The 24,473-nt window shown below is 37.5% G+C and overlaps 1 protein-coding gene across 1 annotated transcript; it reads left to right on the forward strand.

Moving 5' to 3' along the window:
* Window positions 1-20,216: 20,216 nt before the first annotated feature.
* On the forward strand, window positions 20,217-23,834 carry RGS1 (regulator of G protein signaling 1). Its single transcript, XM_005142894.3, has 5 exons — window positions 20,217-20,480; window positions 20,841-20,924; window positions 21,554-21,615; window positions 22,206-22,369; window positions 23,086-23,834. Exons 1-5 carry the CDS (start codon window positions 20,377-20,379, stop codon window positions 23,269-23,271), a joined length of 600 nt encoding a protein of 199 aa, XP_005142951.2. The 5' UTR covers window positions 20,217-20,376; the 3' UTR covers window positions 23,272-23,834.
* The last annotated feature ends 639 nt before the right edge of the window (window positions 23,835-24,473 follow it).

Below are 24,473 nucleotides of genomic sequence, written 5' to 3' on the forward strand. Positions count from 1 at the left end.
ATTTTCTTCTTTACAAATGTGATTAGAAAGTTTATTTTTGTATTTTCATTATTCTTACAGAGAGACATTAATGTTTTTGCATATGAAGTGGATCATAAATAGCGTCCCATACGTAATTTTGGTTGCCATGTTTTAAACTATTATTTCCAACTTTTAATGGCTTATTGAAAGAAGCAGGGTTTTGGTCCAGCAATATCCTTACTAGTCAAAGAACAAAGAAATTCAGTGTGTTTAATTTGTCAAGGAACAAATCAACAAGTAACTTCATCACAGCCTATAACCAATATAACAATACAAAAACAAGACAAGCTCAAACTAGAATGAGACTCTTCTTAACGACAACACCACGTTAAGACATGTTAGACTTATGGGGACAGTTTAAATTTAAAAAGAGTGATTTATTAATGATTCTAAAGCCTTTATTTTACAGCAGGTCAAATTAGATCATCAAGGTCCTTTGGGGGTTTTAATTCTCCAAATTAATTTATTAATTTCCTTCATAGGTATTTTTTAAAGCACTTTATAATCTTATCATCACATCTGTGATCTGACATCTAGAATTATTAGATGTCAGGCCTACTAAAACATCATGAACCTCATAACTACTCATGGACTTCAGAATCAGCAGAATCAGTTGTTTTATTGCTATTCATACAGTACATGAAATTGAAGGATTGTGCCTTTGTTCTGGTTTTTCATCAATAAATCTTTAATGCAAGCTGAGCATAGTACCATTAATCAAATAATGCTCAAAAAGAGAAAATGCAGAACACCCTGGCTGTTGGACATTTATTCTATAATATACACTGGTTGCTAGTAGCAGCTAGAAACAGTCTTAAGCTTCTGGCAGTTGTATTGTTTCACTGTCAACAGGATTTGCAAGAACCTGAAAATCATACCCATGATTAATGAACTTGATTAAGTAGCATTCCTGGAGTTACAGTTTTGCAGATTCCAGTGAACTCAGTTGAAGATCTGAGGGCTAAACAAATACAGACACATAACTCAGTCTTATTATCAAGGTATTTTATTTGTTATAGTCTTTAGCTTTCCCTTGTTACCTGAGGTGAGAAATTAAGCTATGGGTTTAATATGAAACAATGTAAAGATGACCAGGTTATGGTGCATTTAATATGGAAGGGAATGAATACACATAATTTTAAGTTCACCTACAAATGGAGTCATAGCTCTATTAACCAGGAGAGTCTTGCCCCATAGTGTCTAAAACACCACAACCAATACACACTCTAATCACTTTAATGTCTAGCATGAACCCATCACAATGTAAGTAAACAGAAGATTACCTTTTGCTTTTTTAGAAAATGACATTTAGTATGACTGAAAGAAATAAAAATAGTACCAGAATGCCTAATGAATATCTATTAAATATGATGACAAATTCAGATGAGGAGATAGTGCGTAAGACCAGGTTTGGGTCTGTTTGGCAAGAACATGTGGTTATGTGGGATGTATGTCTCAAACACAGTTTTTCAGACTACTTGTCCCCAGTTTCCTTTTTATGTTTGGTCTCTTCTATAGCGTGGTTCTGGGTGGAAGTCTTCTGCTTCCGTTTTAAAAGACTGACTAATCAGTCGGGACTTGCGTTACTCATTTCACACAATATTTGTAATCTCATGGTGAGATTTTAAAAAAAAAAAAAAAGCTGTGTAGGCAGAAGATATTCAGGACTTTTCTGTTATTCTGTTTTAATGATGGGAATTGTAAGCATATGGAGAAAGCATACTCTCCCTACATTCACCTTTTAAGTAGAATGTAATTAAGGAAAATAGTAAATGTAGTCATGTTATATCTAAAGCTGTAGATCAGGAAAAAAGGAAGAAAAAAACCCAATATTTTTCTGTTTTGAATTACATAAGGAGCAATAAAGCAAAAAGATAAAACATTTTAAAAGGTGTCCTCCCAAAGATAAACTAATCCATTGTTAACTGAGATGCAGGGTCACTGTATCTGACAAAAATCAATGCTCTCTATTTATACTTTGAGCAAGCCACTTAGAAAAACCTAGTCAAATCCAGTCCAAATACCTTTGACAGCTTCATAAAATTTATGAATTTACTTCAGATCCACCTTAGACTGGACTAATCACCTTTTGAGTTCAGCTTTCCTGCTCCAGGCTGAACATACCTAACTGGACATAGCTCCTCTGTAACACTAAGCTGTTATCCTGGGGCTATGTGAAATGCAGAAATCCTAGCATTCTAATAATAAAACTCAAAATTAATCTTTGCTTACAGGAAACTGCCACGGTTCATCTTCATTTTCTTCTTAAGTTCTTTTATGGGTAGAAGTTTTTCTACCACCTATAGTACATTTGTTAACTCCCGTACAAATCTTTTCTTCTGACTTCAGTTCTTTGGCTTATCAGTGGCCAAAATATATATAATATATATAAACCCTTTCTACTTTTTCGCTCACATATATGATTACAGGTGCTGCCTTCCTTGCAATGAATCCTTACAATGATTCTATTCCCTCACTATGCCCTAGAATAAAGGTGGGAAGGAAGGTTTCTGAATGGTTTGCAGAAGAGGTGTTCAATGCTTGTAAAGGCAGAGCACAGCACTGAAACCTTTCAGTGTTTAAAGCAGATGGAAACAGTACAAAACCCCTCACCGTACTAACCAAGGATGGCAAATTATGACTCTCCACAGTAAAGGAAAAAAAAACAAACTAATTAAAAAAGATGGATTTAAAGACATTAAAAAATATCTCCTTTTGAAGTGAATAAATTAACAGCCCATGTTCACACCCTGCTACTCTAATTTTTCTTGACTATAATGCTACTATTCTGTCTGTCAAACCTGGCTTGATAATAACAAGGTTGAAAGGTTTGTTTTTTTCTCTCTGGTATTATTTAAAAGACTGAATTATATTTATGAATGATCAGGAAAAGACTGCTGGAATGTTAAGATCACACACTCCTTATTCACATACAGCCTCTGGAAAGCTTATTTTACAAACTCAGTAGGGAGGACAGAGATGAAATGGAGCACAAAGCATCCTTCTTCAACTTCCTTCCTTCATTTTACAGGTGTCAAAAAAGATACATGATTCAAGTCAGTTGATATAATGCCATCTGACATCCCTCATGTATCATCTGATCTTCATGCATCACCTCAAAAGACCACAGGGCTCCCACATGTCCTGTGTCATACTTGCCAGTGCTACCTAGACTTTCCAGATTCCCTGCTCTATCCCATACTTGAGTAGAGACCTATGCCTGCGCAACTGATGAACTCAGAAAGGCTAAGTTTTGCTCTATTTCACACAGGAAATCCACGGCAGACCCAGAAATTAGACTCAGTTCACTAAAATGTCATCCCATAACCACAAGACACCCCTGCTATTGCTGCCAATGAAACTTGAATAGATCATCACTTTTTGGTGGTGGGAAACTGCCTTCATTTCATACATCCTTCAACATGAAAAAAAAAAAATATGTTTTATCTTCCAATCACTTTGACATAACTTTCAGCTATTTTTGTCCCAGACATTTGATCTACCTCCTTCTCATGTTCTGTCATGTACTGCTCTCAGTGCTGTAGCAGTGAATACTGCTGATGTGACCAACATGCAGATTAAGATCCATTGAAGCACTAAGCTGTACATCTGCCAGTCTAATATTCTAGTATCATACAAGCTGTGCTCTTCAGATGTGAAATTGTGTCTAGCTGATATAATGAAACTGTATCTATAGCACAATAGTTATGAGCCAAATAAAAAGAAATCTAATTACATATATAAAAACATAGAAGTTTGAGTTCCTCTACCTGTTTTTGAGGTAGCAAGCTGATCTGCTTTCTTCTTTCATTTCTCCACAGAGCCATATTTTCACCAATTGTAAATGTTTTTAGTCTGTTTTCAAATTTAGTCTGGTGCGTGACTGCATCTAGTGAACTGACAGAAGACTGAACTCAAGAAGTTGTAGAATGCTACTGGTTGGTGCCTTCTGTAAGTCAACAGAGAAGCAAGAGGAATAGCAGACAACTCTGTGACAAAGCAAAATAAAAAAGCAGAAGCATAAAGGAGGAATAAAATTCACATATTAGAGGGCACATTACCAGATTTCAGAGACTATTTCATGCTAAAAAAAGCTAGTTAGGATCAAAACCTCATCTTACACAGAGCAAATAACATGCTTAAACATTTCTGCTCAAAACTGAAATAGAAAAAGTCAAATATCATGTGATGACATTTTGAAAATGGTGGCAAGCCTCTGTCTGTAGTTTTCCATGAGTATGCTCGTTATTTTTCTTCAATTTTATTGCTGTTTAATATTACAATAATTTCTAAAGAGCCAGTAAAAGCTTAGGGCTTTTATTTAGCATTTACACCAGCATTTGACAAAATCTCTTTGAAAACAGGGTGGGAACTGAGATGATATAGCAGCCTCCTGTGTGATAATGGGATCCACAAAGCCTGACCAATCTGATGCTAATGCTATGTATGATCTAAGACCCTGTTTGTGTGAGAATCTCTACGTTTGGATACTTGTTTCTTCACAAAGTTTCAAATATAGTAAAATTTAGGTAGAAACTGAATCTAAAAGTAAGTAAGTTCAACTTTTGAAGGTTGAAAGAATATACCTTTTTTTTTATACTTCTTTTTTTTGGGGGGGGGGGGGTGTTTTGGTTTGTATTTTTGTTTGTTTGCTTGGTTTTTTCTAAACCTGTATCAATCACACTAGGAGTGTCCCAGTCAGCAACTGTTTCAGGAATTCACAAACTACCCTTTTTGCATTGCAAATATAGAGTGGTATATGTGGCACTTAAGATCAATATGCCCCAGAACATGAGATCTAAATGTCTTTGCTATGATTCCCTTAATATTTCTCTTAAGTTCTACTCAAAAAAATAAAAGAAAAAAGATGCCTTTCCTCTCTCTTTGTTATGTAAAATATGCATCTGTATAAATAGTTGTCAACAGCTAATCAGGACTCTATGTTAAATAAATTACATGAATTGTTGATGGCTATACAGCACTTACTGCCACTGTTCCAGCTCACTGGTGATGAAACTAACTCCTGTTATTCCCAGACCCTTAGGATCCAGGACTAATCATGGCCAGCACCTTGTAATGGAGAAAGAGATCACAAAAGCTTTGTACATCCACGATTACTTGTGTAAGTGTGCTAACAGCACAGCTATCATGGTGGCCTATGATACTGGATCAAAGCCTGTGCCCCAGGTTTTATGACAATACAGGTAGCCAAACTGAGCAAATTTGCCTCTTCTTTCAGAGACATTTGCAATAAACTCATACTTTGTGACATTTGAGACATCTGTAGCACACTCGTATTAAACCAACATGACCATATCAGTGTAGTAAGGAGCCTAATAAAAAAGCAGATAATGTCTACACTCACAGCGGATTATGAAATTCTTTACAGTCTGCAAGTACTTAGTGAAGATATCCTCCAAAATCAGGATACTGTAAAGCTTATTAATGCAGTGCGTGTCAGAGGCCACCATACTGCCTTTTCTCTGCAAAAGAGCTTCCAAATTCATGTTAAAAAGAAAAAAAACACACCATAAGCTGGGTTCAACAGTGATTAGGGAATTACAAAGAGACTTCTGAAACAAAGGAGGAGTCATCCTGGAAAAAAAAAGTGTGAAAATTTGTTACTGGAGGGAAAGTGATCTTCAAGTGCAAACAGCAGCAGTCAAAACCTGGTTGACACAGACATCGCTCCACTGGCACCATGACCCCTACCAAGGCCAGGCAGAGCATCCTACCTGTTGACATCACAAGCAGCCTGCTCGCAGCTATGGCAATGGCAGTGCAGGAAGCAGCAACAGCTACCCACACCTGGGGGTCTGTAATTGACCTGAGAGGTTTTCTCACCAGCACATGGATGCATGGAAAGGAGAAGGCATATATGTAAAGCTGGGGCACCCACAGCTCCAAGAGGGGCTGTGTGCAAGTAGTGAAACCCACAGCTGAGAAGGGGGATGTGCATCTGTAATGCACATGTCTGCCCTGTTAAGGGAAGAAATAAATAAATAAAGGAGATGAAGGACTTTTCCAAGAACAACTGACAGGAAACGCAGCTTGAACACTAAAGCATTCAGCAGAGCAGGGGCATGAAGATGAACCTTGCAGACAATCTGTGATGAGCCTGAAGTCAGAGACCATTGCTGAGCTACACCTTTGATCATTAACCCGAAAGCTTAACTTAAAAATTATGTTGAAAGAGTTCTATAATTAATACAGGTGCAATTCTCTGAAGTACTGTTTTTTAATTAGAATTTTCTAATGAAAATATACACTGAAAAAATCCAAGTCTGCCTACTAAGAATGATTAATAAGCTTCCTAACGCTACTCTAGCCATGCTGCAGATTTCTTAGAGCTCATGGCCAAATGACTTCCTTTTGAAATAAGATCAGTGCTTCTCACTATTGGGGTGAGCTAGTAACAGTCGCTAATTTGTATGTATAGACCACCCTACAGTTCTGTAAATGCTGCATAAAACTTTCTCATCTGCCCCCTGCCAAAAATAATAATAATGAGCTGGCTTCTCAGCAGAGATCCCAGCAAAAGCAGTTGGGTTCATATTATGTAAAGGAAGTAGAGAAGGGGTATGCAAATCAACAGGATACCGATATGCAGGTACTCTGTGTGACAGATTTCCAAGATCTTTCCAGAGACTCTTGGCTTGGGGTTTGTTTTAGATTTCAGCTATGCCCTCCCTACCATATCTTGGTTATTTTAACAGTGAAAAAGGATCTGTTACCTTTTGAAAAAAAGCTGTTAAACATTGCCTAGACAGAGGAAAACCACTCATTCTGAAGTGGTTTCCTTTTGCCAGCCCCTAGGGATAACAGCTGCAAATGCACTGCTAGCCACAACTGCTTCAGGTGTTTCTGAGAGTCAAGCACCATGTCTCAGATCACATGAAAAAGGAGATGGGATTGCCTTGCAGCTTTGGTATTCACTCTAGAACAAGTAGGCTTGTGCAGACTGGGTTTTCTGTATCACTCCTGGAGCCAAGGTATGGTAACACGTAGCTCTCACACCCTCAAGAGACAGAGAAGTTTAAAACAAAATAATTTGTTTCTAAAACCTCACCTTACATATGCTTGGTAAGTTTTGCATCTGGGACAATACTGGGATTTCTTTGTTACTGTCCTGGAAAGCTTCTGTGAACATGAGCAAAACTAAAGCTAAACTCTGCTATCAAGCTCAGAGAGAAAATTAATGTAACAGCTTCTTCCTTATCTCACTGTAGTCTGTTGAGCCAGGAAAGTACAGGGTTTGATTTTGTTCCACAGAACAGCTACAGGTTGCATGAGAAAAGTGCCCTCTCACCCTTCTATTCTTTTATTTTTTTTTCTTTCTTAACAGCTCCTTTGTTTCGATCACATTTTACCACTACCTCACCCACAGTCCTTCTATACACTTCTTGAAGTTCACATGCATTAACAACATCATAAGAAGGCTGAGCTGAATGATCTTTCTAGCACTGACAGAGATCCACCATAGAAGAGGACAAAAACCAAGAGCTGATGATCATAAAGGGAAAAAAACTCAGATAAACTACAGGTCCAGGGTGACACATAGAGAAAAATATTGGTTTAGGCAATTATGTTATTTGCTTCTTGTCTTAGCATTAGCCCTCACTTCATTTCTTGAAAATGCAAGAAGCATACAATACTGAGTTGAACCTTGTGGTTTTCTGTCTTTGGAGAAGAAATCCCTGAAGAGATTCTTTTAGATTGCAAGTGTTTTTCTTTCTGAATAAAAGGTATAACAAAAGTTAGGCAAAACAGATGCAGGTGTGAGTATGAGCCAGTGAAAGCAAGCAAGTAAAATTCACAGAAATGACATTTGAAGAAATAGCAGAATAGTCTGAAAACATGTCTGGTCTTGAACTGAACCTTTCAACTGATAGATGAGGTAAACACCATCCTCCTTCAATAATACAGCCATAAGTTTTGTAAAAAATATATTTCTTATGTTGTAATGTTTTGAGGTCTGTGATAGTCTCTTGGGTTCAGAGACCATATTTTTCCAATTGTTTCGCTCTGTGACTGGAAACCACATGGAGCCTTTGGCTCTGTTATACCACAGCTCCCTAATATTTGGAATGTTCCATAGCAACACACAGTGAGACTAAACCAGATGACAAGTGAACGTGGCAATGGTTATTCAATCAACGTAAGAGGTTGGCTTGTAAATCAGATCTCGCTATAATAAGAGGACAAAAAGCAAGTAAAAAAAAAAGAGAGCTATATGCAAACAGTATTCTGAACTTCAAATGACGGAAGTAAATGGTGTTAGGTCTCTCTTATTAAGACCTGACTTTAGAGGTTGATTTGCATAAAACATGAGAATACAGTAAAGATGTAATAAATATTCATCAAGGTTCACTGTAGCTTTCAGTTTAGCATATTGTGCTTATACCATACCTGATGCAAACTTAGAGTGCCTATCTCAAAAAGAATGTCATTTTACACTCCCCTCATCCCCCCCCAGCAATATGTCCTTATTTTGTCATATTCAAAGTAACATTATATGTTTATGCAAGAGACAATCTGCCACATTAAAGATCTTAAGCAAAATCATTAAAATGGGAAGAGTTTTTCCATAGAAAAGATCCAATGAAAAAACTTCTTCATAAACAATAAACATCTGGAAAACCAGTGACATGACATGGTAATTCACTAGAGGAAGACAACTGTGAAGTATGGAAAATCCTGGCATTTTTCAGTAATGGAAGAAATTTTATCAGTAATTTCACCATTTATCTGCGTCCTTCTGGTGTAGTTGAAGACTGTTATTTATTATTCAGCTCAGAGCTTAGCTTTCCTATTTACTGAATTGTTGTCTTATTTTGATCCTAGGTCACAACCTTTATATTAAAAGCCCAAGTAACTTTTATTTGATACTCCTTTGCCTTTCAACAGAGAAAAAAATCCACTTTAAAACTGATATTGAGCTCCTTCCTTCTGAATAACAGTAGTGAGATGAAAGAAGTGACAACTAAGAAGACAAAAAAAAATACACCTGTGCTTCTATACACAGAACATATATATATACAAGAATAACAATCTATTATATTACTGTTTTATTTTCTATTTGTAACACCAGCATTAGGTTTGGTTCTTCTATCAGTCACTGAATACAGCATGCTCTAATACATAGGTTGTGTATAAAGCATGACGGCCAAGGTTTAAATGAAAATCAAGAATAAACTCTGAGAGGACTTGGAAGCTGCAAAGCTGCTTTTAAGTAGCACTCATAGTAAAACACATAGAGATATCTAGAAATATTTCCTAACAGCTATGTTTTCATCAGATTTGCTGCAAATATTCTGACATAACGTATGGAAAGAAAACAGCTGGTATACTGTAACATTTAAAGGGATATTAGAGATAATGTGAAGTCATATATTCACATACATATCCACACGTGTTTTTACAAATATCTGACACTCTTAAGACATAGAAGATTTTTTTAAGTCTTTTTTGCTTCCTTTTAGCTCTTGCCTAGGCAGTGTCAACCAATAGAAAAGCTATCTGTATAAGGGAGTTATCCTGTGGTTTCCAGGCCCCATTTTTTAGGCCAGGGTTAGAAGAACATATATCAAGCTTTGATGAGTGCTTTCATAGTAACTCAGAGCAGCACAAAAAAGCTCAGCAGTTAACAGCAAAACTATTATTATCATGAAACTCAGAAGGTTCCGTTTCCTGCTGCTTAAACAAAACCTTCCCCCCAGATTTGGTTATCTTGGTTTGCACACTGAATTTTCTTGTCTTCTTCAAATTAATTTCAAAGTTAAAAGGAAATGCTTGCACATATTAAAACTCACCTGGTTTACAGTACTGCAGAACTGATATATGCAGCACACAGTCAATGGGGAATTCCAGACCTGCCAGCATATAGCCCATACCGCAGAAACAGCAGTTTTAATCATCTATGGAAGTCACATAAATGAGGCCAAAATAATTAGGTTTCACCACTGGTGGGGACCTGATGGGACATGGTAGTTAGTGGTTTAATAATGACACATATTAGGAAATATCATTCAAAGTTGTGACAACCCATCCTTTGAACAAAGATCACATTTAGTACTCATGTCAGCCAAGGTCTATAGACATCCAGATAGATAATTAATGAGGAACTGATTTTGAATGACAGGGGTCTATCTTTCCATGTCCTGTAATATAGATGTGAATTAAAGCAGAGCCACTTCCCACACACTTTAGAGAGAAGACAGATGCTTAGACCCCAAAGAGGCAGATATGCATTTTAGTTAAATCATGAGCACCTACATATGCTCTGTTACTAGCTCTGCAAGGAGAAGGTATGGGAAGGATTGGGCTGTTCTTAATCAAACTCACACCAAAGACTTTGCTAAGCATTCAGAATGATGCATGCCTGAAAGCAGGTGCCAAGCACAGACACTGGTAATATGGCTGAGTGCATTCCAGGGTATTTGTCTTGAAGAACATAAACCCCTTGTTTGTTACAAATAACTTGTTTTAACTAAGATGTGTTTGATCAAAGAGGAGTTCCATTTTTAAAGAAACAATAGACTTGCATTGTAATACTGCCTTTGCCCGCATTCTTCCCAGGTATAACATGCTAACGGCTGGTAGTTCAATTTCTCTGAAGCACAGATGTGCCACCTGTTTGCAAGTAGCAGCCATTCCTGACATTTCATAGAATCATAAAAAGGTTTGGGTTGAAGGGGACCTTTAATGTCAACTAGTTCAACTGCCCTGCAATGAAGCAGGGATGTCTTCAACTACATCAGGTTGCTCAGAGCCCTGTCCAGCCTGATCTTAAATGTTTCCAAGGATGGAGCATCTGTCCCCTACTTCTCTGGGCAACCTGTTTCAGTGTTTGACCACCCTCATTGTAAAAAAATGTATTCTTTATACCTTGTTTGAACCTAATCTCTTTTAGTTTAAAACCATTACCCCTTATCCTATCACTACAGGCCCAACAAAAAAGTCTGTCCCCGTCTTTCTTATAAGCCCCCTTTAAGTACTGAAAGGCTACAAAAGAAGGTCGCCTCAGAGTCTTCTCCATACTGAACAATTTCAACTTTACTAGCTTATTCTCATATGAGAAGTGTTCCATCCCTCAGCAAGTTTTTACGGCCCTACTCTGGACCCAGTACAACACATTCATGTCTTTCTTATACCAGGGACCCCAGAGCAGGGTGCAGCTTTCCAGGTGGAGTCTCACCAGAGTAGAGTAGAGGGAGAGAATCCCTTCCCTAGACCTGCTTGCTGGTCATGCTTCTTTCAATGCAGCCCAGCAAACAGTTGTCTCTCTGGGCTGTGAGCACACATTGCTGGCTCTGTTGCAGCTTTTCATCCCCCCATGCCCTTCTCTGCAGGGCTGCTCCCAATCTCTTCACCCCACAGCCTGTATTGACAGCAGGTTTGCCTCCTACCCAGGTGCAGGACCTCGCACTTCGCCTTGTTGAACATGGGCAGACTTCTTCAGCTTGTCCAGGTCCCTCTGAATGGCATCCTGTTCCTCAGGTGCATCAACCACACCACTCAGCTTGATATGATCTGCAAACTTCCTGAGGATGCACTGGATCCCACTATCTATGTCCGTAATGAAGATATTAAATAGTACTGGTCCCACAACACCCCTGAGGGACACCACTGTCACTGATCTCTATCTGGACATTGAGCCATTGACCACTACTCTCTGGGTGTGATTTATTACAGGTTTCTTTCTCATAAAACTAAACTGACACTAATCACTCTTCTAGGAAGTCAAAACCCTTTCTCAGAATAAATTAGAACTCCCTACACTTTCCTTGTCCAGGGTTAGCTTCATCTTCCTCAAACATCTGGACACTCTGAGTCCTGAGATCCTTCTTATTTTATCCTCATCCGTTTCAGTGTTTCCTTTGCAGTGCATATGCATGCAGTAGAAACTATTTAAATGCTAGTAGCATATCAGCCCTTTCTCAAACAGCCCAAGCTCTGCAAGAATGAGTGTGCAAACTCATAAAGCACTGTAGCAGTTTTTGTTTCATTGTGTGATCAGCAGCAGGACTGACTTTGTCTTAGAGGTTGAATGGATTGAATGAGGCATGCATGGGTGGCAGGAAACAACCTTCTTGAGCATCAGGGAAATCAAAGTTTCAGCTACACTATCAGGATATGTCAGGTGCAAGTCATACAGAAGGACAGAGTGGTAGCCTAACAGGATGGATGGAGTCTGTCTATGTGGTACAGCTTGTAGAATGTGAGTTTCCACATAAAACAGCAATTACAATAAAGTATGAGGAAATTCAAGTCTTTCTGTTGCACACATTCAAATAGCTGATAATTCAAAGTAGACAGCAGGTGAAATTCAAAGTAAATGACAGCAAATGGAACTAAACTCTTTTACTTCTCTGGTTCATCACAAGCAGAGATAGTTCTAAGAGATCATCACAGAAAACATTTAGCTTTTAAATCTTTTTTTTAATCTTTATTCAGACTGAGACTGAATAGCTAGCTTCAATTTTCCCACTTCTTAAAGTAACTTTCTGATGGTTTACCTATATACTAGGCAAGTATTTTTAAAGGGAGATGGAGGAAATTGTATTTTGAATGATGCACTTTCGGTATGCAGTTCTTATTAAAAAAAATATAGTTGGAAGCCTGCATTAGTTTCTACAGTTACTGTTCTTTCCTAAGCAGAACTCTTGTAAATGAATTCAACTTCTATAGTGTGGTTTTCATTCATATGTTATAGATAGGATCTCAGGATAAAGCAAGTTGGAAAGGAACTGAGGAGGTTTCTAGTCCAAAGCCCTGCTCTAAGTGGGATCAGCTATGAACTTGGATCAGGTTGCTCAGGGTAGTCTGAGCAAGAACCACCAACCAGTCTGGTCTAGAAAATCTTCTAGGATGAAGACGGTCCAGGCCTCCAGGCAGCCTGCTTAACTGTTTGACTGCCCTTAAGGGGGGGAAAGGTTTTCTGTATATCCATGAACTGCTCTTATACCAAACTGCACCCATTGTGTCTCATCCTCCTACCACACACTATTGTGAGAGCCTGGTTTCATTTTCTTGATAAACCCTTGATAAAGATGCTTTCCAACAACATCCCTACACAATTGAACAACATTTCTAAAGCCTTCCTTTGTAGCCTGTCTGTTCTTCCACCCTCTGTATGCTGCTTTTTTGAATCAGCTCTGTCATGAGTTCCCTGCTTAACTAAGTCTGATATATCTGCCTGCTTTTCTCAATGTCAGGACAGACCCTCCTTGTGTCTGGAGTAACTTCCAGTAACAAGGCAATGTTTGGATGAACCCATCCCTGTGAGGTGATTTTTGATGAAAGCTATATCTGCACTAATGTGATAACTCAGCTACAAAATTTGTAACACAAAGTATAAAATAGACACTTGAAAATGTTTGTAATTCTACAGAAAAGTCTTTATAAGCATGACTGCACTTAAAACTTCAGTAATAATTTTCCTGTTCAAAAGTGCCTGAAAATATTTTCAAAATGGAAACCAAAAGTTCTAGCTTGCTGTCTGTGTTCAGTCAAAGTAGTTATTTTAAAAGTGAAAGATAAAGAATGTTACCATCTATGAGAACAGGAGAGAAAAAGCAACTAATTTTATACAAACTAATTAAGCAACTAATTTAACTAATGAATTCTATGATTCTATAATTTTTTACCATTAAGATACAGGTGAAACTGAAGCCTGCCAGTTTCAGTTGTTAACAATTAAATTTGTACTGTGCTCACATATCACATTTCCATTTGACAGTGAAAAAACTCAGCAAACTCTGCTTCACACCCCACTACCTCAGGCCCTGTTCTCACATTTTTTTGCTTAATAACACCCAAGAAACAATGCACTGGTTCAGTGCGTCAATGTGCAACTGCATAAAAACATGAGTAGGTAATCAGAAATATGTGCGTTTCCCAGATGGTGCACGATGAACATTTCCTGCACCACTGAACATCAGACACAGGAAGCACCACTATCCGCACTCAGAAGTCACTGTACTGCATTTTTTCTCTCTTTTTTTACATTCAGGTGTCACTCATTATGGCCAAGAACCAAAAGTCCCTGATTTCACAGAAATAAAAGTTTATCTATTTCACACTGAAAGTCTCAGAATGAAAAGGATCTAAATTCTGATAAACTGTATAAGCTTAATTACACTCTAATTTTGAAATAGTCATAAGAAAATGAAGAGTTACTGGATGTGTGCGTCTTAGAATTAAATATGCTTCAGTATGATGAAGAAATATACACATAACTCCTTGCACCGACTCTATACTGTAAACACAATTGTTAATGCTAACAACATTTATCATAAAATATTGTTAATATTTTGCTGTAAAGATAAGTCATAGAGGTTTTAAAAGATGTCATAAAGGGACATTTCTAATAGCTACTGGTGACTTACAACAGCCACATGAAGTAGCCACAGAAGTTAGTGACATGATGGAAGTCACACAAGATAGGAACTCAGTGCCCGTGGAAACATTTGGAGGTGGAGACAAAATAAAAACCTGTTTAGTGTCTTTACAGAGCTAGTAGGCATGCCAGAATGATGCATGGTTTTGATCTCTACATAAGCCATAAAACTGGGAACACTTTACTTTCACACTCTCCACTGTAATTTCAAGAGTTCCTGCCAAGTCTCTCCTTCACTGTCATGGTAAAAAAGAACAAAACAAAGAAAAACCAACCAACCTCCATAAGATGCTCTACAAAAGCTAGGGGAACCCCTAAAAAAATCCCCTAAAATATTCATTACATAAATCAGAAGAAACAGGTCAGTTTTGGACACAACTGGCAGTTTGCAGGAATGTTTCTGTGAAGCCATGTTATACTGAGGAAGTGAAAGAGCTAAGACAGAATTCAGGAAAGTTCTGATCACTTGCCCTCCAGAGTTAAGTCCGCTGAGCTGTAACAGTGAGCTAAGTGTCTCCTTTTACTCACTATATACAGTTCACAGAACAAATGCAACAAGACCTTTTTCAAGAGGAAGATTGAAACCCAGAGTTAAACTTGTGGTGTTTCAGGTAGGCTTTAGATTTCAGATATTTTTCAAATACAAAATTCCTCTTGTATTTGAGAAGTCTGTTACCATTCATAACTCATTCTGTGTTATGCCTTACTAGTTGCAAAAACAAAGTTAACATTTAATTAATTAGGGATAAAAGCTTACACTGGGAACATCTGAACGTTGAAACCAAAGAAATATCTCTCAGCAAAGCTCAGTTTTCAATCAGATCAGTCCAACACCAAGAATGAGACCACTTAAACCACTAGGAAGATTTTAATCTCAGTGGCTTCAGGATTTCATTCCAGAAAACATTTGTGTGTAGCAGGAGTTAGACCTAAAAGAAAATTAATGATGGACACCATCATTCCATTATGGAACAACTACATGATACCAGAGAAAATTTTAATCTTCCAAAATCTTATTCCTGTAGTTCAAAAGTGCCCCCAACCCCTCCCCTCCCACCACCCACTTGTAAAACAAATACTGTTTCCTTTCACATAGAAACTAGTTTCTATTTCCTTTAAGTGCCTTTTTTGCTTGAGAGATTGATTATCAGTAGTTTACCTCTTTAGGTCATGTAAAAGACAGAAGCATTTCAAAGAAATCACTTGGTTTCATAGCTAAGTTAAAGCTCAGCTACATGACTGGCAAGTGAATATTCTGCAATGGGGCAGCATTACTTGACTGGGCACACAAGCACACCCCTCAAGCCCAGCAGAGATTTAACTAGCTAAGTGTAGGATGAATAGCAAGAATTCAGAAAAGCCAAAAATTGGCCACACATGGAAGCTACCACTTTGCCTAAGCCAAACTGTAACATTCAGAAAAAAACCTGGGTTGAAATGGAAAACAAATGAGGGTAAGGTCAGTCAAGAGTGAACAAAAAAAAACCTAAAAGCAGAAGTCAGAAGAAGCAACTTGAAATTCTTTACACCAGCATGTGGGACTTGGAGAGTCCATGGGATCTTTTACCCTCTTAGCTTTAACTAAACCTGACCAGTGCAGTAATTTTGGAAATTCTCTCACATTTTGTCTACCAAGAAGTTGCTGGAAAGAACGGAAAACAATGCATTAAAACAGGTTGACTACTAGAAGGTATTTGCGAGTTTTTTCTGTGCACCTTAAGAAGTTAATTGAATTACTCATCACAAACCTATAAGAGATCTGGAAAACAGAAAAAAAACAGCTGATTGTAGCCAGCTGTGTTACTGTTGGTGCAAAAAAAGGCTCCTCTGTCCTTTATCGGACAAAATCAAATGAGGCAATGCCAGCTTTAGAACAAAAGCAGATTCTGTATCAAATGATGGCATTATTCCAATAAGCCCTAAACCTGCAAGTCTCAAAATACACATTCTGCAGCTTCCTGTAATAATACTACTACTAATAATAATAATAAGGGAAAAGGAGAGTAATGACTAAAGTATTTCAAGCAGTTAGCGATCATGCTCTGCATGAAACAGAGCAAAGCATGACATGGGTAGTTTAAATAGTATTACAAGATGGTGGGAGATGACAGACAGGTTTGCCACCATCCGCCTCAGGATGAAACTGAAAAAACTAAACCCAGCAAATTAGGAGGACAGAAGTTATAGGAAAAGCTTTCCAATGGATCAGGACATAATTATTCTTTCATGTTAAATCCCACCAGAGCCTGAACTACACTTCTGTCTACAGGAAGCAAGGATAGTGGGCCTACAGATGAATGCACAGGATTTTGAAGTATTTTTAAGTTAATAATAAGTAGTGCTTTTAACACTACAAATGTCAAGTCAGGGCATGCAGAACAATAGAATCATGCAAGCTGGAGGGGATCAGCATCTGTGGGGTCTAGTCCAACCCGTGCTCAAAGCAGGATTCTCTACAATGCCCATATTCATAGTTAGCAAACTATTTTTAATATAGGAAATTCCAGGTGTTTTCCTGTGGTCTACAGAAGCAGAACATAACTCAAGTAACAAAAATAAATAAATAAACAAATCGAGTCAGTCCTATTAATTTTATACTTTCTCCTCTCTAATTGTACAAATACCCAAGTATTTCTTGCATTCTTGAAATTGGATAACTCATCTGGGCTCAACAAATGAAATCTTACAGATGAGTAGGCTTGTGTAGAAAGAGTAAATCAGAGTCAGTGAAATATTCCATCAAGAGAAAAAGGATGCTTTGAAGATCAGTTACTCAGAGGAAGAAAGCAACTGTTCACAGTGGGGAAAAAAAAAAGTGAATAATAATCAAACTCCTATGTTGAGATGCCTGCTACTCATTGTAGTAGGCTTTGGTCTTGCAGAGTTTGAACAAAGCTTACAGAAGAATGCAATTATTGCTTTATATTGTATTTACACCTCCTATGACCTAAAGCTAGAAGTTTAGGTGCCACACTTCCTCGTAGAGACACAGTGTTCATCCCTTCTCCAAATCAGATACTTGTAACTCTGACTGTTGTTTCTACTTTCGCCAGTCTTACATGAATCTTCAAACAAGCTGATAAATAGACCTGGCTTAGAGTGGACCAAAGAGGCAGCACTGATTTTGTTTGCACAGGGATAAAGAGGTAGCTTTTTGCAGCATTAGTAGCCCAGAGACTTGGGCATACTGATTTGGAAGACTGGAGAGGGCTCTCAGATGACAGCTTAGAGGGTTAGAACATAATAGTTGCAAAATAAGAACATTAAAAATTCAGAATATGAGAACAGCAGAACATAAGAACTAACTCAAGTTGGTCTACTCAGTATTCACAACTCTTTCCTTCTTTGTAGCACAGAACTTCACCTATTTCTCCTTCTCTATTGGCAGTCTTCAAGTTCAGTAGCACCAGTATCCTTAAAGCAAAGACCACTACCTACTTCACAGCCGATTGGTGTAATATTTTCAAAAGGGTTAGACACAATCTTCCCACAAGCAGGCATTTTTTCTTTAATGTGCTTTACTTTCCACCTATTCCAAACTTCCTCCAACCTGCAGCAAATGCAGATTCAAATAATTAAATAAGTCTCCTATATTTATTTCTGTTGGTGTGCAATATTTCAAGAAATACCATCTCCCATTGATCCTCCAACATTGTCAACAGTAGAATAGGCTGTAGAGATTCTGGGAAAAACTTACAGAAGCTTGTTGGCTATAAGACAAAGTAATTCATGCAATGTGCCAGAAACAAGCTTGTGGCCTCTGCAGAAGCCTCATTTCAGAATCCTTTAAGATAGCAATGCAAAAGCTCACAGTGAAATTAATCTATTCCACCCTACTAACTACACTGATACCTAATACTAACATGACTGATCTCCTCTACCAAATAAAGTACTTGGAAAACAATTCAAATACTGTGTGACAGACCTTGATCTTAGTGACAAGAATACTACTATGTATTTACTCAGGAGAATAGTTATTGCAGAAAGTGAAATGCAAAGACAGGATGCAAAAGCAGCAGGGGATAATACCTTTCTAGAGGAAGGTCTGAAGCAACACCTGTAACACGCATTGAAACATTTAACAAATCCCAAAGGTAAAGATAATAACTTCATTTTAAATGGAGAACAGGCATTCCTTGTCCGGCAAATGAACTGTCAACAGTCCTGCGTTGATAATAGGCAGAAACAAGCAAACCATCCTGTTCTTTAGGGGAACAACTCTAGTTCCTCATAGACTCACAGAACCTAACTGGTGGCTTACTTATGTCTACTTTTAATTCTATGTTCGAGACATTGCCCCCTCTTTAACCTGAGATGACAATGTACAGAGAGATATAGTAGGGAATAGGTATTTTCCCTTCATGTAACTTCTGTGTGTTGTCTTTTACCCTTTTATTAAACCCTTTTGAGAAGCATTTGGGTGTAGCATCTCTATAAACCTCCCAGTAATTCACTGAGGACAGCTACTAACCAAACATAATAAGACACTGAGGGAGCTGAATATCAAAACCCAACATGCTGGGTATGAAAACAAATATGGTACTGATAACATCTCTTCCTTCCTTTTTAGCCTTGTTCAGGGGGATTGAGAGCAGTTAGTAAATACTTCTGCATTACAAAGGTCAGTGTTTACCCAATAAGCATGGAGATATATGTTTCCTGCAGTACAAATTATACAGACACATCTATGTCATTGCTAATACTCAGAGGACCAGAGGACTCCTGTGGTTAAAACCACCCTGACGCAGACTGTCAGTCCTTGCATGCACATCTGTCTGCAGTCAGCTGTCAGTCTTCCCAAGTCCTTTGCATCCCAGTCCACTATGAAACCGTAGACATGTGAGCAAGTTCTGAGTTACCATGATCATATGCGGCCCTGTACAATTCATTCATGAGCCATTTATAAGCAATCAAAGCTGTACACACTATTTAATAAAATCTTGGCAACTTCCTAGAAAAAAAAAAAAACCCACACAACAAACTGAAACTGACAAACAAGTAGAAATTGGGATGCACACAGACCAGATTAAGTACTTAAGCCTCTAAATCATCAACCCAGACAAATAAAAAGAGGGTAACATGTAATTCTTCATTTGCTTTATATTCATGGTTTCTTATTTGCAGTGGAGCTGAAGTATGTAGAAAGACTGCACACCTTCCTCAGCACACATTGTAATGCTCACAATGGCTCTACAAATAACTTTAATCAACCTTTATACATGCCAAATCACTTAAAATTATGGAGGCATTCCTGAAATATAGCAGTGTGCTTCCTAATAATCTGACTTGGAAAAATTAAATAAAATCTTGCTACTTCAAACCCCTTTCCTATGAAAATAAGTATTATTTAAGTATTTTCACAAACATATATGTCTAAACAAATAAGATGGCTCCATCTAACAGCATTCTAGTTTGAAAAACAACTAGCAAATAGCATGTCACATGTCAGCATGTCAGCCTGAATACTGACATTTTAAAGTACTGTCTTTCTAATATCCCATTGAGCCCATCTAATCAGTTGTAAAATACAAACACCCATGCATTTAGCAGGTGAATTTTGTCATGCTAAAACTGCAGTATTTGCAGCCCATTTGATACAACCAAGTGCTCTGATTTGAAAGTACCAATCAGAAAGGAACAAGACTTCAAAGTTCTAAAGGGGACTTTTTTTTTTTTGTAACGCAGACACAAAACAAACTCGAAGTAATTCGGCCTCATCCGGTTTAACCTCAACCACAAGACACCGCTGTCTGCTTTCTTTCTCAAAAGACTCACGTCACTGTGCACTGCAAAAAAGGGAGCTTCCACAGTTTGTGATGAGCGTACATGATAAACAGATCCGTTCACACCAGCTAGCAGGCTGCCTGAGTCAATAAAAGGCAGTGCCAGAGTGAGTGAACTGACATTTGGTGCTTGGAGGATTATTATTGCAAGTCGATTCAACATTAAGTAAAATGCCAGGATTTTTTTTCCCCCACAACAACATGACTGAATTAAATGGGAAAGACGACTGCAAGCTGGGAGAAGGCAAAATCCACAAAAAGAAGCAAAAGGCTTTGTAAGTATATACATTTTAGCATAAAATCAAATGTATTGTAAGTGAAAATAATACTAAAATGTTGGACATTAAGAATTAACACCGTGGTTTGGGCTAAATGACTGTAAAGGCTGTTCAAAGCCCAAGACTATAGCATCATTAAAAATGGCTTGACCTGATGCATACCAATGAGTTGAATCCTTTAAATAATAGGGAGTAGATTTTGAGTACTCTGGAATCTGTTCAAAAAAATTGCTTCTCAGACTTCAGTCACAGGATGGAGTTCTCTGCCTCAGTTTCAAAGTTTAAAGAAATTTAATCAGAATTGAAATGCAACTGCAATTTTCATGAATTTCAAAAAAGTCTGTTCATTGGTTCCAGTGGTGCAGATCTCAAAAATTATTTGAAGTCCATGGTACCACATATCGAATCTGGGATCAAGACTTCTAGCTCCAGAGATGTCATGTAAGTACTGAGATACACTAAGTTATCACAATACATATCTTCATTACCATGTGACTATTCTATTTCTAAACTACTTCTAGAACAACAAATATTAAAATAATGCCTAGAATTTTCAAAGTACAAAAAAAAAGGTGAATATTAGGAAGTAGAAACGATTAATGGAGTTAAGGATTTTTAGTGATATGATATGTTTGCACCAAGCAATGAGGGAGAAGACACTTTAGTTAAATCATTTTTTTTCAGAGGGATATTGTGTTCATTCTCTAAAGATTTACAAAAAATGACACACCACACTTCAGCAAAGAGCAGTGATATTACCATTTTCATTTCAGGAATATAGAAACAGAAATATAAGTATAAAATTATTTCCCATAGTTACAATAAAAGCTTACCTTTCTGGGAACAGAATTTAGCATAACACATAGTTTCTTGTTTTTCCACCTCTAATTATTTCTCTCAATGTGGGTTTGTCTCCAGGGTCTCAGATTATGAGAAAGCATAAGTTTAATAAATACCTGGTACATGTTCCTAGAAGAGAATAATTAATTATAAAATATGTCTCCATTAAACATGCAAAAAACCCTACATGGTTCCTTGCCTAAAATCTTTGATTTTTCTTGTCATCTTAGGCTTTCTGCAGAGGAAGTAATACAGTGGTCCCAGTCTCTGGAAAAGCTCTTGGCCAGCCAAAGTAAGTCTGTTACTTAAGTATGACATCATTGATATCCTGAAGACAAAATTTTATCTAATCCCACCCAATAGTCAGAGCTGTAGTATTCTGCAAACTCCACCAGAAAATGGCCAGTTCCATTTCAGTTATTTACAGCACCAGTGTAACATGCTACTGTTACAGCCTTGCTTTAAAGCTGTGGTTTTGGGGGTTTTCTTCTGGGGTGTCCCCTTCCATTTCCTACTCCCAATACAGCAGATAAACCCCAAACAGCTCAGTTCAGTGCTTTTTGATCAGTCTTCTGTCCTTGCATAGCATATCAGTTTAATTTGAAATTCTCTCTACACTTATACCCTAAGATAACCTACTGAGGGAGGACTAGAATCCATTGATGTATTTTAGTACCCACAATCCAGATCTAAAAGCATTGGACATAATTAGGAAGACACCCATCACCCTTTAATTAGTTTATCTGTAATACGTGGAAGAAGGAAGGAATGTATATTGGCAAGATTTTGTAACAGATTTCAATACAACTCCTGCTGTTTATTTTATCCTTCCTGGTTACAAATATGATACTGTCAATGCTGATGTATTTGTGTTGGCTTTAGGTGGTCAAAGAGTCTTCCGGGAGTTTCTGAAGTCAGAGTTCAGTGAGGAAAACATTGAGTTCTGGTTGGCTTGTGAGGATTACAAGAAAACCAAATCTGATCACTTACATGGCAAAGCAGAGAGGATTTATGAGGAGTTTGTTCAGTCAGATGCTATTAAACAGGTATGTACAAAGTTAATCTGTGTAGTGTCACAGCACCAAGGATTCTGGAAAATCAGAATGTAGAAGTGTAGCTTCACTGCAATGTTTGTTCGTTCAGTTACATAGGACTAATACTTCTTATGAGTATATTTGCATCATTACTGTCTTGACCTGTAAGATTATCAAATCTCAAAAGCAGAGCCACAGGACCCAGGCTGGTACTTGGGAGCATCACTAGGAGGAGCACCAGTGGCTCAGCATATGGTGCTGTTCTGGATCAGCCCAGTTTGAATTACTGCAGGTCCCTGGAGTCAGACACTTAGAAAGCACTTTGCTAGTAGGAGAACCATGGAGTTTTTCTTGTCTTTTAAAATATGCATACACTCGGGACAATCAGAAGCTGTAGATGTTGATCATATTTCAAACTGGAGAATCTCATTCTACACAAGATTTCTCCCATTGTTGTAACTGGAGGTTTAATTGGATGTTGTTCCTCTACTTACCGCTTTGTTGAGTTGTATTACTTCTGACTCCATGAGAAACTGCATTTATATAGCGAGTAGCAATTTTTTGTGCATAACTAGGATATAAATATTGCAATTCCCTCATTTTGCAGTACTGATATTAAACTATCACACGGAGTTGTAAGGCTGTGAATTTGTTTATTGACAAAAAGTTACAGATACAGAAAGAGTTTGTTTTTTAAATGTCAATTTCATTTGTTTTTCACTTTCCAGATCAATATTGACTATCAGATGAGAGAAGCAACTGCCAAAAAGGCTCAAGACCCAACTCATACAAGTTTTGATGAAGCCCAGAAAATGGTGTACAACCTCATGGAAAGGGATTCATACCCCAGATTTTTGAAATCCAAAGCATATCTGAACCTTTTGAACCAGCTGCAAACCAGCACTTCAAGATGAAGTGTTTAAGGCAATGAAGAGTCAAAGAGACCCTATGTCAAATATCCTGTGGAAAGATGCTTCAGGGTGGTTGGATCTCAGCAAGGGGAACCTCTGCCAAGGGAGGAAGGGTAAAAGTGAGATGCAAACAGCTCCATAGCCAAGAAAGCACAGGATAAAAGCTGGTAAGACAAGAGCAAGAGCAGCACAGGGAGAAAATCCTCTCCTATACACCATGAAGTCAAGACAGAACATGGATACTATTAACTGTTTGAACTACACTGTGAGCTTTGAACCAAATCCAAGCTCTCAAAGAATTGCTGATTATTAGGAAGCATAAGACTAGTAAGCTGAGTGTTGGGAAAGAAAAGGAACAAGGATGACTGAAAATTTTGTGATAACAAGAAAATGTCCAGACAAGACTGATTAATGACTTTTTCTTTTTTTAATCTGTGAAGTGTTAATAACTGAATGCATCTCCATGATGCTATTATACTATGTAATTATAAGTTGACCTGTATTAAAATTGATATATGTTAAATTATATAAGACTTATATAAGCTGTACTTTTACTAACGTTTTTATTCAACAGACAGGTATGTAGCATTTTTTCTGTTTAATTTATTGCAAAATAATAAACAACTCTTCAATCATATCTACTTAAAATAAAGTTTTATAACCATCTTACATCTTATTTTAAGTGATCTTTCCATTGTAATTACTGAAATACTGAAATACACGGTTCCCTTCTGTCCCACTATGCCACGATTTCCCACCATCTTATTCAAGAATTAATTTTCCCTGCATCATCCTTTCTCATTTTTGTTTTACCCATTTAACACAACCAAAACACTAGTTTTCTGGAATAGATGATCATAACCTATATATACCCACTGTCATGACCCCCCAAAAGAAAACAAACAAACAGAGAAGCAGATTTATATTTCCTTCTGTTTTTTTCATATTCCTCCAGCTACCAGCAGCTAAGTAAAATCTCAAATAAAGAAAACATTTCATTATTGATCCTACAATTCAACCCTCTTCAATACTGATGCTGTGTTGATCTCAGCAGATCACCCACGCTTGCTTACATAAAAAGGCAGCAACTGATGAGACTCACTAGCGGTCACATTCCATGTGATATTATTACTACTCAACCTAATCTCGACAAGATCCAGACTCTAATTTACAATATCAATATAATTATTAAATGTCATTTAATT

This window comes from Melopsittacus undulatus, chromosome 6, assembly GCF_012275295.1.
Source record: "Melopsittacus undulatus isolate bMelUnd1 chromosome 6, bMelUnd1.mat.Z, whole genome shotgun sequence".
Taxonomy (NCBI): Eukaryota; Metazoa; Chordata; class Aves; order Psittaciformes; family Psittaculidae; genus Melopsittacus; species Melopsittacus undulatus.